This window comes from Manis javanica, chromosome 4 (assembly GCF_040802235.1).
Source record: "Manis javanica isolate MJ-LG chromosome 4, MJ_LKY, whole genome shotgun sequence".
NCBI classification, from domain to species: domain Eukaryota; kingdom Metazoa; phylum Chordata; class Mammalia; order Pholidota; family Manidae; genus Manis; species Manis javanica.
Window position 1 is genome coordinate 77,525,784 of NC_133159.1, and position 14,243 is coordinate 77,540,026.

At 40.5% G+C, this 14,243-nt stretch overlaps 1 protein-coding gene across 4 annotated transcripts in view; it reads right to left on the bottom strand.

Annotated features, from left to right (window-relative positions):
* TGFBR3 (transforming growth factor beta receptor 3) overlaps positions 1-14,243 on the bottom strand; it is a 184,828-nt gene that overhangs the window by 9,946 nt on the left and 160,639 nt on the right. For all 4 annotated transcript variants that reach the window (XM_073234265.1, XM_073234266.1, XM_036997991.2 and 1 more), the window contains 2 exons: positions 6,218-6,259; positions 3,843-3,950 (listed from right to left, as the gene is read on the bottom strand). In XM_073234265.1, the coding sequence (XP_073090366.1) occupies positions 3,843-3,950; positions 6,218-6,259 (150 nt within the window). The remainder of the gene's footprint in view (positions 1-3,842; positions 3,951-6,217; positions 6,260-14,243) is intronic.

Below are 14,243 nucleotides of genomic sequence, written 5' to 3' on the forward strand. Positions count from 1 at the left end.
GACAGAAAAGGCCTAAAACTGGTAAGTCAAGAAGTAGCAATACTATATTCATGTCATTTTGGATTATGTCTAAAAGAATAAGCTAACATCAAAAATGGTGTGTTCTGAGGAGCAAGAAAAGGGAGTCGGGGTAGTAGGGGGCTCATGTTTTTAATAACAAGTCTCGGTACAACTATTTCAGCCTTTAAACTGTGTGCATATTAGTACATGTGCTAAAGCTAAAAAGTTTTACTAAAAACTAAAAATGTTTTTGCTCCTCTCCTTAAAACAAAAAACAAAAAACAGAACTTTGCATATGACTTCTGGGACCTTCATGGACTACAGGTTAGGGACCCCTGAACTAGATAGGCTCCCAGAAACATGAAGGACCTATAGTCCCATTCCAGCCCCATTCCCAACCCAACTTCCGTTCCTCTCTACCATCTTAGTGGAAACTGTAAGTTTTAGGAATGGAGTTTTCCAAACAGAGTTAATATAGACTTAAGGAATCCCTTATTGTGCCCAAAGCTGTTATATGATAATGGAACCCAAGTTTTTCTTAGACAAGCACACATTCCACTTACTTAAGTAGATACCCACAATTCAAATATGTGACTTGATTTTGTGCTCTGTAGTGCAGACAGAATGGAAAGCACAATCAAAGGGAATTTACCCAAATTAAGGATGTTTTTGACATAGAGGCAGATGCTGCCTGAACCCCAAAATATACCATATAAGGTCTGAGTTTCACAGTTTAGATTATTGTGGAATTAAATGGACTGCCAGAATGGCTAGTATAAACAAGACAAGAAATAATAAGTGTTGGTGAGGATGTGGAGAAAAGAGAATCCTTGTACACTATTGGGATTATAAATTGGTGCAGACACTGTTCCTCAAAAAAATTAAAATTAAAAATACCATATAACCCAGCAATTCTACTTCTGGGAATCTATGCAAAGAAAACAAAATCATTAATTTGAAATGAAAGAGACACCCCCATGTTCACTGCAGCACTATTTACAATTGCCAAGATATGGAAGCAACTGAAATGTCCATCAATAGATGAATAAATAAAGAAGTTGTAACACATATATACCATGGAATATCACTCAGCCATTAAAAAGACAGAGCCCTTGCCATTTGTGACAACATAGATAGACGTAGAGGGTATTATGCTAAGTGAAATTAGTCAGATAAAGAGAAATATCACATGGTTTCACTTATATGTGGAATCTGAAAAAACAAAACAAATGAACAAACAAACAAAATAGAAGTAGACTCAAAAAACAAAGAACAGATGATTGGTTACCATGGGGGTGGGAGGAGTGGTGGTGAAATAGGGGAAGGGATAAAGAGGTACACACTTCAAATTATAAAATAACTTAGTTGGAGGGATGGAAAAAGTGTAGCATAGGGAATGTGGCTCATAACATTGCAAAATCTTTGTGTGGTGACAGATGGTAACTATACTTACGGAGAGCACTGAATAATGTATATAATTGATGAATCACTTAGTTGTTCATCTGAAACCAATATAATATTGTATATAAACTATATTTCAATAAAAAATGTTTAAAAAGAAAAAGAAATTGAATGGACTGAGTCAGTGTTTATATACACACCTCTTCCCACCGGTCACTGTGTTATGACCTCTATCTAAACTCGCTATCAGCTGACCCAGGTACAAAACTGACAGAGTTCTGGATGGGAAACTACCACTGGGTCCTGAAGTGAGCCTTTTTCACACTTGTGTGGTGCTGGTATTCCTTATGAGAACTCTTTAAAGTGAACCAGAGGCCACAGCGTTTAATAAAAAGTACTTTGCAGCTGTATTATAGGTGATGCTAACAGGTTTAGAGACCAAATGACAGTGTCTATAGACCCATTAGCTTCCAGATTAGCACAGTTTATTTTGTTGGAAACCACAAAAGGAAGGGTTTCTGGTTTTGTTTTTCTTTAATCTATTTACAAACCTATTTCTATATTAACAAAATTTAAAAACCCCTCCTGAAATCTCTGGCTTGGGCGAGCAGGGAGCACTAACCACCACCTCAGAATTTAACGAGCAGCAATATTCCCCACAAAACCACACTTTGCTTTTTATCAGGTTTGTGGGCTTAGCTTGGACAGAGAGTCTGGGGTCATCAGAGGGAGTTCAGTGGAGTGGGTGCCAATAATTGTTGCCATTTAGTGGCCCTACTCTGCCTAGACCTGGCTTCCTAGCCCTACCTGGCTTGAAATTACCTTTCAAGGTTTGAGGGTGGAGCTCTATGAACACAGCTAGTCATTGTTCAGCAGCATATGTTAAGCATGAGGGGAGACTAGCCCATACAAAATCCTCAGGGCCACAGAGTCTTCTCTGAGTATTTTCAAGTAAATTCCCAATAAACAGCATAAGATGCCAACAGCCCTAGAACTTCACAGCCATGAAGGATATTAGGAAAAGTTGCAAAGAACTGTCAACATGAGATCTGATTATGTCAATATTCCTATGACACAATAATTTACTCTAAAATGCTACTCTGTAAAAAGCTGTTCTTTCTGGTGCTTATATAAACTGTTCATGAGCAAGAATATTCCTAAAATGATTCATAGATGTTTGTATAGCCTCAGAATCATCATACTTGAGTCTTATTTTCTCTCACACACATGAAATATATTTCACTGAAAGGTTGCTGATTAGAAACAGTAATCTGAGGACTCAAAATCTCTCTGTTAAATTCTCTTAAATTTCTGCTTTGGCTTGTGTCTTTCCCAAGCTGGGTACAAAAGGATTTGTTCTTCTCCTTCTGCCATAATCTAAAATAATGCACTTGGAGGATGTAGTATTTGAAGTGAAGACTCTGATGAGGGTTAGGATAAGACTTCTTCAAATGTTCTTCAGTGATTCTCTTCCCTTTAAAGCAGCCACTCTTTCAGCTTGGCTAGTTAGACAGCCCAAGGTAACGCCAAAGATCATGGCATCAGTTCAACAAATTAATAAAACTTCAAACAGAAAGGCTGGGCCTGCCACTGGCCTCAGACTGATCAATCAAGTAAGTTTACCTAGGTTCACAGTGTAAACTACAAATATCCAAGAACAAATAAATCCATGTAGCTCACTAGACATGCCTCAAAATGCATGTCTTTCTTTCCCATGTTTGCAAGGAAATTAAGGAAAAGCAGTAGAAGGGCAGTCCATCTGTTCCTTCCCTGCTGTACTGCAGTCCCCTTGCAGGGCCTGCATTCTGTACTGGGGTCAGAACAGGTTCTCTTCTCTGCTCAGAACAGACGGTTTCACCATTTTTATTTGTTTTCAATTCATGAGAATATATCTTAAAAGTTCAAATAATTTTATGAAAGCAAGACATGAGAATTTTATGTTTATCAAAGAGTACATGGTATGGGTTTAAAAAAGGTCAAGAAATTCTCATTTAAGTCATTGATTAGGGACTCTGCTAAACAATGCTCAGTACTCCGGCAGATGTAATAAAATTTTGGCTTCCTTTTTCACTTCCTGCCCATTTATATGTCTCTTCTGAAGTGTTTAGCTTTGGGGGAAGGTTTTATATTTCTACTTGGCTACTTTAGCTTTCTTTAATTAAATTCTAACCACAAAATAGCTTTGTTTAGAGACTAAATTTCACCAACATCTTAATTGTAATTAATATGAATAGTTTAAACATTCTTTTTCTAACACTGCTTAAAGCAAATTATATTTTTGCAAAACCCAATTGAGGCCAAATATATAAATGTTAAAACAGCAGGAGTGAATTTTCTCTTTCATTCATTATTTCATTCATTTTTGCATGTAATGAAAAATGGAGTATCTACTGTGGGGCAGACACAGAGGATGATACTAGTAATTCAACCGTCCCACTAACCTGTGTGTGAATAGATGTACCACAAGGCCCCTGTCAACAGTGCTCCGATCACAAATGCTGCAAACGCGATGCCCATCACGGTGAGGGTGTCCAGACCATGGAAAATTGCTGTAAGGAGGAGAAACCAATATATGCTTTCAGTTAGTCTGCATCATATATTGCAATTTTAGATTTTCACAAGCACTGTCAGAAAGGCTGAACGCTGACTGGTAATACCCAAGGATGAAATGAGGATTCTAATATACTGAATTTGTAACTTGCCAATTTTTTTCAAAAGAAAAATGAAATTGTCAGATTTTTAAGATAACCTCAGTTTGCAGTTTATTTTGAGCAATAAACTTACTAAAAAATCAGATTTATAAACTCTGTAAAGCCTTACAACTGTGGTTCTTTGTCTCAAACTGAGGACCTATGATATGATTGGTAAACCTGAAAATTCAGAGGTTAAGATGCGTGGGAAAATAAGGTCAGTATCAAAATCTGACTCATTGCTTCTTACTCCAATTAACACTTCCAACAACGAGACACTACACAGAAAACACACTGCAGCTACTTTACAAAGCTGTTTCTATGAACATTTAAAAGTATAAAAGACACAAGAAGAAAGGAGGTGAGAAAAGAAAACAGAATCAGGATAAACTGTCCCTGTAGACTATAACATTTCCTTGATCTACTCATGTAAAACCCTCAATCTTAACAGTTAAGTACTGTGTCATTTAAAACAACCTACTTTTTAACACTTCTCCAACTATACAGTCTTTCTACAAGGGGAATGGAAATACTCAGTGGGGAGTAATGTCAATTTTATAGTCCGCAAAACATATAAATAGAACCAATTGTTCCCCCATTTGGCAAAGATGTTTATATTTGAAATTAATTCCAGGCCACAGATATAGAACATTTCCTTTCATTTAAGAGAACTACCTCTTTTGAATCACTTCTAAAAGTTAAAAATCAGTTTCCAAGGGAGAAGGATTTTTGGTAGAACAAAATTTCTAAGCTGTTTTTTTAATATGAATTTAAGGTATAGGATCTTCCCATTATTTTGATACTGTTTCTATATCCCCCTCCAGTCAGAAGCAACTCCAGCTGGTTTCTATATAAATTAAATTTCTGCCTTTCATCTCACTTCAGTGTAAAGGATCCAGATGTAGACAAATATGACCCTTGAGCAGCCCCAGCACTTGAAGGGCTCAGGAAAAATACGTCATGGTGGAGAAGATTCTAGAAGAATCCAAATTCCCAAGTTCTGGTCCCTATTCTTTTAGCTGTGTACCTTTGGTGTGTTCAACTTATGAAAAGTGGGGATAGCTTTGCTTCACCTGCTAAAGGCAGGACGTGAACAAAAGGAGTTTGCAAAAGGGTTGGGGACCCCCCCTAGAAGGAGTAAGAACTGGGAAGAACTTTCTGGAGATTAAGATGAACCTAATTTAATACAGTCCAATATTAAAAGATGACTTGCCTTTTTATGCCTACAGATGCAAAAATGGGGCATGATTGTAAGTTTTTAGTGAAACTATTCTAAAATTCTAAAGACGAAAATGTCATTTTAAAAAATTAGACTAAGTATGAAAGAATGTGTCCATTTATGTTTCTTTCTGGATTCACAGTACTGTTAAAATAAGACACTTAATAGAACAGGTTATGAAGTGCTTTGCATAAAAAACACACCAGGCTGACTGTTGTGTATGTGATGGGGTCAGCCATGGAGACTAAACTGGAGCATCTTAGGGAAGAAAAGAAGCAACAGATTCTCCTCACAAGACAACATCATCTAGAAGAGTTCTGGGTGCACCACCCGAAAGCCCAGTTTCTGCCTGAATGCCAATTATAATCACAGGCAACTCACTTCAATATTTCCTGGTCAGAGTTCTCTTCCATATTAAAGTGACGAAATCAGCCCAATTTCCAATGCATCGTTTTGTAGTAGTTGGTCTCCCTTTCTTTTCTTACAAGCGCCCTACCCCTGCTGCCCAGACGAACATTTTCTTGAAGACGTAGCAGCTCGTTCCTTTAGCACTACCTCTCTGAGCAGCTAAGTATTGTTGATGACACATAAGCAGACCCCTCCCATAGCTGTACATGAATGCTTTCAGATCACAACTGATAGAAGCATCCCATTAAGGCCATACACACTAGTGGGTCAAAAAATTCGTATTTTAAAACAGCAAAGGTAAAAAGGAGAAAGGAAAGGAGAGTGAAGGAAGGACAGAGGAAAGGAAAAAGGAAGTTCGAGATGATGAAAATTGGGGAAGGAGGCCAAGAGCAGAAGACTCCTTATCAAAGTGCAAAGTTTGCGAAACATTTCATAGCCAGCTCATTCTTATAAAAGCCCAGGAGGCTTTATTTCAAAAGAACTGTATTAGAAGACTTACGTGGGGAAATTGGATTTGGTTCCTTAACGCCTGTACTTGTTTCTGAAATAAAAATATAAATCACTATGCATTCCACAGAGAAATCAAGTTTTAAGCAAAAGGTCATCAAAATCCCAGCAGAGATTGACACTTAAATAAACACTCTGTTGAAAGCTCTGTCAGTTGTGCTCTTCTGATACATCAAAACTCTCACATGGATTACTCAGAAATCTTAGGTGCTGCCTTTGTTACCGATCAATTGCACAGGCTCTCCACCTGGATGAGGACCTGAATGCAGACGTAAGGGACTTGAGTCTGACAGTTGGTGAGTGCGTACACCTCCAGTGTATTCATAGTATTATTTCACTTTCAAAAATTCTCTTAATGTACACAAGTTTTGTAAAATATCTTTTTATTCTTCTATCCCTAGTGGTATTGCCCTACAGTTCAGCTCTTCATCATGCATCTGATAACAGAGCTTTCCTAACTGGTCTCCTGGACTCCACCACTGCCCCTGCCCCAAATAATCCTCCTCTGTATTTGCCCCCAGAGTGAATAATTCCCCAGAGCTCAGAGCTGATTCTATTATTGCCCTAATTAAACCACTCAATGACTCACCTTCAGTTATAAGAAAAAAACAAACAAACTCTTTAGCATGGCACACAAAGTTCTGCCACCCTCCTCACTGTAGCCTCCTCTCCTAAGGGGGTCCTTCACCCATGCTGGGCTCCTGACTGAAGCTCCCTGAATTCTCCATGCTGCTCTGTGTCATCACACTTGGCGGGCCTCCCCTGAAATCCAATCTGCCCCCACCTGCTTTGCTGGCTTTCTCACTGAGAGGCTCTGACTCTCCCACTGCCCCATCTCCACCCAGCAGGGCTGGTCTCCCCACCCATTGCTCATTCCATCTCTCTTTTGTTGTGCATGTGCTACATGGCATCGTAATGCTGTCCATTTTTCTGCCCTGAGGGCAAGGTCTAGGTGATACTCATCTGCACATCCTTGGGGCTCAGCCTGGCGCAGAAGAGGCCGGCCAGAAATGTTTGGTGAGGGATGATTAGAATGTTGATGTACTTTGTGAAAACGGAGTCAAGAGAGGAAACTCAGAATAAGACTACATGAAAATGCTTGTATACTTCGGCATCTCTACATGCATTCATGTTCAGAAAGTGCTACGCAGCCACGATCTCATCTGTGGTTCATACCAGCACTGTGAGGAGGCAGAGAGTTCTTACCACCATTTTACAAATGAGCAGTCCAAGACTCTGAGAGCGTGTGATCAGCGCAGGTCACAGCTAGAAAGCATCAGGGCAGGAGTTGAACCAGAACTTCAGATTCCACCTAGGAGACTAAATGACTATGGAGTGTTCCTCTGTCCTGAGCTGGGGAGGCACTCATTAAGGAGCTACTTTTGAATAGCTACTTGCTCTCCCTCAAGGGTGAGAACAGCGTAGACCAGGTGTAGCGTGTCAAGACCCAACACTTATTTCTGTATGGCCATGAGCTAAGAATAAATTTTATATTTTTAAATAACTGGAAAAAAAATCAAAAGAATATTTTATGATATGAAAATTTTATGAAATTCAAATCTATTCCATAAATGAAGTTTTATTTGGACATAACCATGCTCGCTCATTTACATATTGCCTATGGCTGGTTTCATGCTGTAACAGCAGCATTGTGTAGTATGAACCACAAACCAAAAACATCCACTTATCTGGCCCTTTATAGGAAAAGCGTGCTGAGTCCTGGCACAGACTCTGCCCCTGCTCATTGCAACTTAAAAGCAGTAAGTGTTTAGGAAGGCAGTATATACAGAGAAGACAAGTAAGGATTCTATAGCATCTTACTACACTGATGGACAGTGACTGTAATGGGGGATGTAGGGGGGACTTGATAATAGGGAGAGTCTAGTAACCATAATGTTGTTCAAGTAATTGTAAATTAACGATACCAAAAAAAAAGCAGTGTTTAGCACCTCTCTCCTCATCTCCATTTTCATTCAGTAAAGAAGGAGCACACACCTTGGTTTGGAATCCATAGTTAAGTGAAAAGAACTTGTGAAAAACTGGCCAAACCAGCAGATTTGAGTGGATGTTTATAAAGATACAGTACAGAATATTGTATATTCTTGGGATTAACCATCTCAGCTGGGCTGAGCACATTCTTGCTACATGAGATCTGATGGTCCAGCTCTAGGGGGAGGAATGCTCTCGGATGAATCAGAGCCACTACAATTGCACGGTGCCCCTGGAGTTGTGCAACATGGTTGCACTGGGATGGGGATATATGAAAAAGTTATAATTAAATAAAATTACTAAGAAATTTTAAATAATACACTGTGTGTATTTAAGGAAATCTATTTCAGTATGCAGAACATATACCATCTATGAAATTCACTCAAAAGACATCTCCTGGGAGTTTGGTCCTATAAGCCTTATTGGCAGCAATAAAATAATGATGGTGAGGCCTTACATTTGTACATTTGTATAGTGTTTTACAATCAACAAAAGGCCTTCTTCCAGAGAACCCTACGAAGAAGGGGTATCTAACCACAAAATTCTCCTACTTTCATGAGGTGGTTTGATTTTGCTAAACTAAGTCCAAAGGCATTTAAAGGTCTTTATAGTGTTCATCAAGTGAAAAAATACACTTCTGGGATGAGTTCTATCCAATCAGCCACCCATGATTAAATTTTGTCACTCAAAATCCCCAAAAGGTTTTAAATAATGATTCCCCCCTAAGGAGACCTCACATGGGAGAATTCACATAGCAAGGCCTATGTGATGGATGGCATTGTTTTAAAATCTTTAATGGACTTATGTTATGATCTAATCCTCTTCCCCTACCCCAAATACGGGCCTTCTCACAGAGCTAAACACAAACAGTTGTTGCTTATTTCCCTGGGGTGAGGTTCCTCCATAAACAATAATAAGCACAAGCTGTAGAATGAGGTTAAAGGACTTTATCCACTAACTTTTTTATTCCCAAATCCCCATAACCCTTGAGTATAACTCAGAGTTTGATCTCCACCAGAACCCTACCATTGAGTTGGCATGGTGGGAGAAAATGTATGCACACAACATTTACTTTTGCTTTAAGGGTAAGATTGTAAGAAAGGAATCCCAGCTTTTTCTATAAAGAGAATTTCAATGATAAAGGTTTATTTACAGAAAGAACAAACTATAATCAACATGCTGAATTAAATCTTTCTCATATACTCTGACCAAATTTTGGTCTGCCTCTAGAACCAAAATTTCCCTCCTCAGATTGTTAGGCATGGTTTTCATAAATGGGGCATTTCTGGGTTATGCATGAGTGACTGACCACAGCTTTTGGCCTCCAGATTTCAATTCAGTTCTAAACATGGTAGGATTAAGCAGCCCACAGGAAAACAAGGTGTCAACTGGTACCCATATCTATTGGTAACTGGCATGGAGGGAGAAAGGAGGAGATGAAGAAGCCAGAGACTCAGGCGGCCTTCGCGCCGGCCCCATTTAAGATAGCTTTTTACTTATTTCACTGTAAATGAACCCCTTTTCTCGGGTTCTTTGAATATATACGGTGCTAATGCAATTGCCTGTCATTCATCTGTACCCTTCCACTAGATCAGCAGTTCTCCCCCCACGTGATCTTTGGTCCCCACCCCCGAGGACATCTGTTAATGTGCAGAGATATTTTGGGTTGTCACACTGGTGGTGGAGAGGTTTGCTACAGGCATATAGTGGCAGAGGCCAGGGGTGCTGCTCAACATCTTACAAGTCACAGGTCGTTCCCCACAACAAAGATTTATCCTCCCAAAGTGTCCACAGTGCCAGGGCTGTAAAAGGCTGCACTAGACTGTACAGGCCTTAAAGACAGGATAATTTGTTTACTTTATGGGAGCACACAGCAGGTACTCATATACATTTTTGGGAATAAATTACCATAAATATCATGTACATCTTATTATTGGGTACATTCCCCAGCAACACAACCCTTCATGTGGCTTTCAGCGGTTTTCCTAAATGAGCTGACCGTCAAGATCTTCTGACAATTCCTAACTCTAGAGGCGCACATGGTACATGGTGAAATGTCTGGGTTGCCTTCAAAACAATCCAGGGACAGAAAGTAACAAAACAAGATTGGTTATGAACTGGTAATTGTTGAAACCAGATGACGGGTCTGTGGGGGTTCATTGTACTATTCTGTCTACTTTTATATATATGTTTGAAATTTTCCAAAGTGAAAATTTAATTCACATTTTGAAGCACATTGAATTAAAAAACAAAAACAAAAAAACCCCAAAACCCTGTGCTATCCCTCTCCCTTTCTGCACAGAAACTGAATGTCTTGGCGTGTCAATTAAACATTTCCACCATCTTTCTGCTCAGCTTCCCCTCATCTCTACCTCAGCCTGAGGACAAAATCTGGCTGGTACTTTAGAATATTTCTGCTCTGGAAAAATCAAATGTGTTCCAAAAAGTAACGCCTCTCTTGGATTAACTTCCAATTGACACTCACAACTTTCCCTTCCACTCACCCCAGCCCACCAAAAAAACTAGTTTGGCTGAGAGGTTCGGAGAAAGGAAAGGAAATTAACATTTACTGAGCACCTATGATATGCCCGGTGCTATCCTGAGCACACTTACTTTTAAAAAGTCATGTGGTAAAAATGTCAGTATTTTAACATTTGATTTGCTAAGAATTACATATTGCATGTAATCAATCACAGCAAATTTAAGGATGATATTTATTGTTCTTTGGTGTTTCTTTTTCTTTTTTGTATATGTGCCCAAAATTTCAGAGCAATAACTCTTCTCTTTGACCATTTTCAAAAATTATCACTGACGTGGCATAACCATTTTTATTGTGTAAGCCCACGTGTTCTCAAATGCTATAAAAAGTGGTCATAGAATCCAAAGCAAACAGCTCTAACATGCCTATACTCCAAAATATTTCAGAAAATATGGTAGGATGGCACCACCTCAACTATTTTAATTGTTTTGCCATAAGCCATAATATGCATAAACTATTCACGTTTTCTGGGCTTTTTGTGTTCCAATTCAGTCACACAACTCCTCCTCAACTGGAATACTCTCTTAAATAGTTTCCTATCATCTTACTCACCAAGGGAACAGGTTTTTTTTTTTCTAGAATTCTGTATCTTCTTTTCAGTTCATGATCATTAGAGAATTTGGTTGTTAACTTGGACACCAAAGTGATATGGCATGAACAGAGGAAAGGGGTGGGAAGCAGGGTGGGAAGAGATAGATGCTTATGTTGCCTGTAGTTTTTATTAAAAACTAGAATCAACCTCCATCTAGGATAAGTTTATGAGAACAGACTCTGGTATTAACATGCCTGGATTTGAACCCCAGATGCACCATGTATTTATATGTGGTGTGACCTTGGCCGGCCTCATTACTTTGTTCTATATTTGCCTCAGAGGGGCTGTGAGGATTAAGGAGATTATCCACATAGAGCATTTAGCACAGAGCTCTGTACTGAGTAAATGCTCACTAACTGTTGGATAATCATCATCATCTCCATCACCAACACCATCACTGATTGCCGCAAAGTTTAAGCAGCCAAAGAAAGTTAAGCCAGTGCTGGTTCCCCAGGAACTGAGAGATCAAAGGTGGCAAAGCTGTGCTGTAGAGGTTCAGTAAAGTCTGTTCAGTGGCCCAGAGGGGGACCTAGAACTTTTTTAGTTTTGGTGGCCTATTCCCTCTGTCCACAGAAGGAAGAAACTGCTAGAAATGTGTCTATGCTATTGGCATTGGTAGGAAGAGAGCAGACCTCTCCTGGTTCGTGCAGTTGATAGTCAGAGCCTTTTTATCTACTGCCCCAGAACACCCAAGAGTTGAGAAGCAAAATGTACCAAAGGAGCTGGAATTTCAGCACAGCCTTCACAGAGCGCCTGTGTACTTAAAAGGCCAGTGTACCATCCCACAGGTCAGGGAGTCTTACCCAAAAAGCTAATCCCAGGAGGAGATCTGCTCACTGCCAGAGATACTGTAGTATCTGCGTCTTCCTACCACTCACACACAAAGCTACCAGGCAGGAAGGACGTTTGTGCCCTGTTACTATTCAAATAGACCAATGCCACTCAGAAAATGGACACAGTCCCTTTCCAACAGGCTGAGGGGCAAGGGGAAAGCACAGACTCCAGTGGCCTGCATTGAGGGGAAATGAGTTTAGAGTCAAATGAAAATAAATGTAAGAGGTGGAAGGAGTCACTCAGAGAGCTAAAAACTGTCAAAAAACTTACCCCATGCAGTGCATAGAAAGCATATTTGCATATAGTTCCCAGGAAGCTGGCCTACAATCTAACCTCCTGGACTTGTTTAACAAACCTAAGCAATAAACTTTTTTCACTGCATGCTTTTCCACTAAAATCTAGCCCAATTAGCAAATCTCATGAAACTGCTTTGATATTTGTAAAACTTTCCTGTTGAACTTTGATGTAAAAAAAAAAAATACCCTGAACTTTCAGGATAATTACACTAAGTTTAAATAAAGGTAATTACCTAATTTACAAGAGGAGTTACTTGGAAAAATACCACCAGACTGAAAAAAAAGATGAATGAATTACTGGAAGTCATACCACTGCAATATTGATGCCTTAGTAACTGTCTGGCAAAGGAAAGAGCAAGCTGCTGCCTTCAATGACCAACAGAAATACCTCTCTCGAAACAGGTAAGAGAGACAGAGAGTGGGTACTGCTAAACCGCTTTCACAGTACAAAACAGCCAGCTCTTATCAAATTGTGAGAGACTTTGCAACTCAATTAATTCATTCTTATTTCCTTTCCATTGGCCTAATAAACATGGAAATATCTGGGCAATCCATTTATAGCAATTATAGCAAGACTGTATATGTTACAGTTGTTTCAAATGGTTAAAAAGCAACCAATAACAGTAAAACAGACAACAAAAATGCTGCTGAGGAACCAATAAACATCTACTATGTACATTTCTTTCACACCATTCAGGATGGCTGGGGAATGAATTCCAAACCACTTTGCTTCTTCAAACAGTGTATCTGAATATACAGATGAAAGGGTCTGTGGAAGTCAACAGACTTCCAACAAACCCCTCCTTTACCAATAGAGAAAACTGAAACCCACGAAACGTGGAGGATCCCTGAAGTCCCAGAACAGCCCGCAGGGAAAGCTAAGAGCTCTTCCCCGGGCTCCTGGCTCTGAGCCAGCCCCCCGCACCCCCCCTCCTCCCCACTGCACTCTCCTGCTTTTCCAAAATAAGCAAGTTCCTAAGAAGGGGTAGATGCCACCACCAGATAGACTACAGGAATGGCTCTGCATCATCACACAGAGATCACTTGACCAAAGAAGAGCCTGGACAGCAGCCGCATGCCACTGTTCCATTAGGTCCTGTCCGCTTCGGGGCAGTCCCGGCTGCCTAGTCTTGCCAAATCCAACAACACCCAGATCAGAAATGACACCCGGGGGCTGCCCCCAAGCCCACGTGTGGTGTCAGCTCCCCCCGCAGGCCTCCCGGCCACTGCCCAGCAGGTGGAGTCAGGCTGCTCTGGTGTCAGGCCCTTGTTGCCAGGCTCCTCTCTGCCCATAGGGGTGGTGGAAGGTGGCCCCGGGGGCCCCGAGTCCCAAAATAATCTAATCCCAGAGGCTTGGAACCCACTTTAATGCTCTTGGCCTAGCACCCTCAGACAATGTTTCTGGCTAGTCAAGTTGCTTCTAGACAATGACAATTCTAACTACCTAGACAAGACAGCTTAGCGTTTGGTTCCACCTACTCAGATGCTGACAGCTGGCGGTGTGCTCCTGCTTGCCCATGCCCGCAGAGCTGCTATGCCTGCCCCATCTCATGCTCTCCTTGCAGTCCACAGAGCCGTGCATCCATTCCTATCACCCGACGGACCCCACTCTACTTCTCTGCTGGTGTGGCTGGCTTGGCCTGTTTCAGGTCTGGATTTTCCCCACCTGTCCTCCAGGTCCTGAAGCCTTTTAGGACACATCCCTTCTTTTCCCTAGAGGAAGCAGAATCCTGGATGTTCCTGTGTGTGCAGGAAGAGGTGCCCTTGG